Here is a 5,244-nt window from a genome sequence, read left to right as displayed (position 1 = left end):
AAAAAATGTTCTAACCACATAAAGGCAAAAATAATTTTAAGTGTTTTGTATCGTTGGTTATTTGATGTTTTTAGTTTTTTCAAAAAAAAAAAAGAAAAGAAAAAAGAAAAGAAACATTTTTACACAATTACCAATAGTTGTGTGATTTCAAATTTCAAATGGAGAAACATGAATCAAGGGGCAGAAGGATAGAGTACTTTCTTTGAACACTAATTTGGGGAGGCAGCAGAAAATTCCCATGAGATATGAAAGTGATTAAATATATGCAGTCAATTTCATACTCCATCTTAATTACCTGCCTCTATATTTTGTCTTGTCCATTACCCATATTAGTTTTTCCATAAAACGTAAAAGGCTAAAACATTGCTGAGTCATACAAGAAGTTTGGGTACTAGCTAGTAGCTAGTGGATATGTTGAAGAGTTCTAGCAGTGATGAGGATTTTTTGGAAAGATATTGCTCAAATTTCATGAAATTCAAGTAGGAAATGAGAGAATGAGTATCGAGACTCGGGTGCTTCGACAATCTAAGGTGTGGACTCCACCTGTCCGGAGCATCAAGCCCGCACCCTCATCATTCTCTACCCGAATTCTATGAAATTATGACAAAGAACTCTAGAAAATCTTTATCCATTGTAAATTTGAAGGAAAAATAACTATCCAAAAAACCATGTTCTAAATTTTTGCTGAAGATGCATCTGGGTAGTCTGCTTAATGTAGTCAGGTAGCTTCCTCAATATATATATATATGCATTTCAGTGAATTCATTTTCTGCTGAAAGCGATGGAACCCAGAATTCTTTTTATGCTGAAAGGTACACTGGTTGTGAAGTTCAAACTACTGTACCTTTTTGTCAGCACCATAAGTTGATGAGGCATCTTTTGCTAATTCATTAGTATTTCTTTATTGTCCTGTCTGTGTGTATTTGGTAGGCATCATTGACAACTTATGGGAACTCTTTGCTATGGCTTAATTTGCAGTTGTTATCCAGGCAGGAATCAGGATCATTCGGCACTGGCAGAGTACCAGATGCCCTTCAAGTCCAGGGAGGTTTTGTCACCATCTACTACATCTTTGTTCTTGACTTCTTCCACCAAGAAGATGCATGGATTGTGATAGGTCTGATATCTCCAAAGGAGAGTATATTAAAACAAGAAAAAGGGTAGGGTTGAGATTGGGGGATAACTTCCCAAAAAAATGTGTTTAATGGGAATCAAAATCAGCAAAATCAGGGAAAGATCCCCTGTTTTGATTCTTATGAATATATTTATATATATAGTTACAAAAATTTATCTCATGTATAATTGACTATATATATTTTTTCGGCTTTGCCTCTATTAAAATTAGACTTAGCTCTTCATTCATGCTATGTCCTCTCTCCATAAAAAAATTCTTGTTCAGCCCTGATGAGAAGATTGGGAGTGATTGACTATTTGGTATCTCATTTATATCATACTCGATTGCTTATTATAGGGGAGCAAAAATTATTGGTCCAACTTGTTGGAAATATTTGTTGAGTGTTGATGTGAGTTGAGCATGCAGAACAGGCACCAACCAAGGGAGGTTGAGATTCTTGCAGCACATTGGCCCTTGGATGACCAAATTCATGACTTGTACAGTTGCCATTCAGACATTCCAGAGTAAAATCTTTGTAAATTAGTCTACAATGCAAATTTAAAATGAAACATTTGGTCACCAAAATTAGTCATCTAAGGAATGTATGTGATTATTGCTGATCACCTCAGAGATTGACCCAACACCAAAATATTGTAGGAATATTCTTATTCATGAACCAAATCAAATGCCATGATTGTGAGAATCACGTGCTCTAAAATAAACTAAGTTAGAGAAATTTCCTCTAACCAATTTGAAAGAAAACGTTGTTCTAAATTTTTTAAGTTCTGAAGGGATGTAACAATGTCATCTTTGAATTTTATTTCTAATTTCTCACTTTTGACTAACTTGTTGAGTTAAATCTTTCTTCATCAATCATCAGAATGACTTTTGTTGAAGTTTCAGATGCTTTAGAAACTCCTCTGTTTTTCTTCTTCTTCTTCTTGGTGTCATACTTGATGCTGTTTCACCTAAACTAGGTGATCCTTAATTATGCAGTTCTATATATATGTTTTTAATTTCCGAAAGGAGTAAAAAATATCCCACGATATGCCTAAGAATTTTGTACTTAAAATCATCTGACCCCACTGTCTCCTAGTGAGGACATTGGTGGTTGCCCTCTAATGCTTTGTTGTCCCTTTTCTCAAGGGTCCCTCGCTGACCTTTTTTAACTCTCGGCTAGTACCCCTTTAATCATCTTTTGTTTATCATATGATTGAGGGTCAAATAACCCTTAGTTTTAATCATACTTTTTTCTGATTAAACTAGCCTGAGAATCATGCATTGATGTTCAATATATCAGTTTTTTTTTCCTAGTGGGTGTGATTGCATTAAGAAAAGAAAGTATAATACAAAAGAAGGGGGTGGGGCACCCAATATAGACCACTCACCACTATATAAACATTACAGTGCAAAATAAAACTTAATGACATCTAGGGATGAACCAAATAAATGATCCGATCTAATAGTTTTTTCGCACATGGTCCAGTTCCAACATGAGTTATACTATCGAGTCGGTGTTTACCAAATTCTTATTAATATAAACATTTGTGTTGGGCTTTTGGGCTGACAAGCCCACATAACCAAAACACCAGCCCGCTAACCCGAGTTCACTCAATAGTTGAAACATATGATTCTCTTTCCCAAAATTCTGTCATGTTTTTATTTCAAGATATTTTTTTAGATATTTATTGACTTAAGCATCATAATCATCTCCCGCCAGCCCATACCGACGAGCTCTTTTGCTTATTTTTCTCCTCTTTTGCAGGTGCTTGCTATTGATATTCCGGTATGAGGAAAACTGTTCTAACAATTTTGTAAGACCTCATCAAAAGTACAAAAGCACAAGAAATTAAGAATCGGATCTTTGGATACTTATTTTTAAGATTAGTGAAGCTGTGTATGTTTGCTGATTACTTGTGTACTTTCTAATTCTAATAAATTAACACAAACTCCCAAGTTAACAATGTCGTTTAGCCAATGTACTTGATTCATCAGCTTTCCGGCTTCCAAATGAATCCATGGTCGGAATTTAATGGCACTTGCATGTTGTGGTGAAGGCATCTGTCTTTTAAAACTAAAAGATGAGAAGAGTTGCCTCCAAACGACAAAACTGGCCAGCCTTGAAGCCGAAAAAATAAAACCAGAGGCCAGCCTTTACGGAGTAAAGGAATCTTATCAAAACTAATATTATTATTAATTTATTATTATTGCATTGGTTCATGGGTTGCAAAGATTAAGACTTTGGTTGCAAAAATATATGGAAAACAAAAGCAATATGTCAACGAGGACGACCATGTCTGATTCTTCATTCCGAAAACATGGCCCTTTCCATTGTCTCCATCAGGGTGGTGGCCATTTATAATTCACAAGCCTCCATGCCTTTTGATCTATCAACTCAAACTGCTTTTCCATTCAATCATTTATCTCCCCCCATGAACAACATCCTCCTCTTTTTTATATGTCTGAATGACCTGGCTGGCTGGCACCATCTTTGCTTGGGCCCTAAGCTCCTTTTTAAGCAACCCTTTTATTGCTGACTCGCCCGCAAAAGGCTAGCTATATAGCCTGATCGAGGAGGTTCCTCAGTTTAATTTGCTCGGTAAAAGCCTGTGAAATGGGAAGGCAGCCTTGTTGTGATAAGATTGGATTGAAGAGAGGGCCATGGACGATTGAGGAAGATCACAAGCTCATGAACTTCATCCTCAACAATGGTATCCATTGCTGGCGAATGGTTCCTAAGCTCGCAGGCACGTATATATATATATATATATATATATATATCTTTTCATGACTCCATAGTTTTGATTTGTGTTAACACAATGTCAATATTTGGTGATGAAGGTTTGCTAAGATGTGGGAAAAGCTGCAGATTAAGATGGATTAATTATCTAAGACCAGATCTTAAGAGAGGAGGTTTTACAGAAATAGAAGAGAATGAAATTATGCAGCTTCATTCACGTCTTGGCAACAGGTAAAAATTTTGCATTGTCATAGGATACTGAGTTGTTAATTAAGCTGCTTCTTTCTTTCTTTCTTTCTCCTTAATTAAATGAAAGAATTCTGCAGGTGGTCTAAGATTGCTGCACATTTTCCTGGTCGCACCGACAATGAAATCAAGAACCACTGGAATACGAGAATCAAGAAGAGATTAAAGGTCCTTGGCTTAGACCCTGTGACTCACAAGCCCTTTGAGCAAAAAGGAAGTAATGTTGATAATGATGAGACAACAGTGGAGTCAAATTCATCAAAAGGACAAGAGGAAAGCGTGGAGTTTAAGTCCTCCATGGACAATCATGCCAGGAGAGATTCTCTAGGAACAGAGGAGAAAGGGGATGAAGTGGAATTAATTACCATGGATGAAACAAATGATCTTTTAAACAATTATGATGGCTGGTGGGGAAGCTTGGACTTGGGGTACTCATGGATGAACCAAGAAGCCAACACGATTAATACTTCCTACAGTTCTTCATTTTCCTTGGAAAACTCTAGCAACCCTTCTATGGGTGAATCCCCCTCTCTTCAAGAAGATTCTATACAACAATGGGCTGGAAGTGTGGATTCCATGCTCTCATGGGATGGCTTCAATCATCTGGAACAAGACCTTTTTTTCTTGTAAAACTATAACCAATGAACATACTCCCATATTCTGTTCCCCAAAAGTCTTTGGTTTCTATTTTTAGTTGGATCGATCAAGAGTGTCTTTAATTTCATGAACACTAGGCCAATAAAATTGTTAGAGAAGTTAGTGTGAAGACTATTGTGATTGATTACTATCAAGTGAGAAACTGCTAATCCCTTTCCACTTCTTTTAATTTTCCCTTTGCCTTCTTATTCAAAGATCAAGTTTGTTAATATTTCTGTTTCTTGTTCTCAAGTAAAGAACATTAATAACCAATCCAAAACTGGGGGTAATCATTCATGTTTACCTATTGGGTTGATTGTGTCAAAGAATGAATATAAGACTATATAGGTTAACCTTAACCTATTCATTTAATGAAATAGATTAGACTTCTTAACTCTAACCCGCTAATTTCGTGTTAAATTCACGTCGAATTTAGGTTGTGTTGAGGCATAAGTATAAGACTTTATAAATCAACCATAACTCGACTCATTTAATTAAAACGGGTCAG

General features: G+C 36.1%; 1 protein-coding gene across 1 annotated transcript; it reads left to right on the top strand.

Annotated features, from left to right (window-relative positions):
• Positions 1 to 3,728: 3,728 nt before the first annotated feature.
• On the top strand, positions 3,729 to 4,730 carry LOC132182949 (myb-related protein 315-like). Its single transcript, XM_059596324.1, has 3 exons — positions 3,729 to 3,861; positions 3,956 to 4,085; positions 4,181 to 4,730. Exons 1-3 carry the CDS (start codon positions 3,729 to 3,731, stop codon positions 4,728 to 4,730), a joined length of 813 nt encoding a protein of 270 aa, XP_059452307.1.
• Positions 4,731 to 5,244: the final 514 nt, after the last annotated feature.

Source organism: Corylus avellana, chromosome ca5 (assembly GCF_901000735.1).
Source record: "Corylus avellana chromosome ca5, CavTom2PMs-1.0".
NCBI lineage: Eukaryota > Viridiplantae > Streptophyta > Magnoliopsida > Fagales > Betulaceae > Corylus > Corylus avellana.
This window is presented reverse-complemented; position numbering and strand designations above follow the sequence as displayed.

Excerpts from the sequence above, each read along its gene's own strand:
- LOC132182949 (XM_059596324.1), top strand. The coding sequence starts at position 3,729 with ATGGGAAGGCAGCCTTGTTGTGATAAGATTGGATTGAAGAGAGGGCCA. Across the intron at positions 3,862-3,955 it reads AATGGTTCCTAAGCTCGCAG|GTTTGCTAAGATGTGGGAAA; the intron begins GCACGTATATAT and ends TTGGTGATGAAG. Across the intron at positions 4,086-4,180 it reads CATTCACGTCTTGGCAACAG|GTGGTCTAAGATTGCTGCAC; the intron begins GTAAAAATTTTG and ends AGAATTCTGCAG.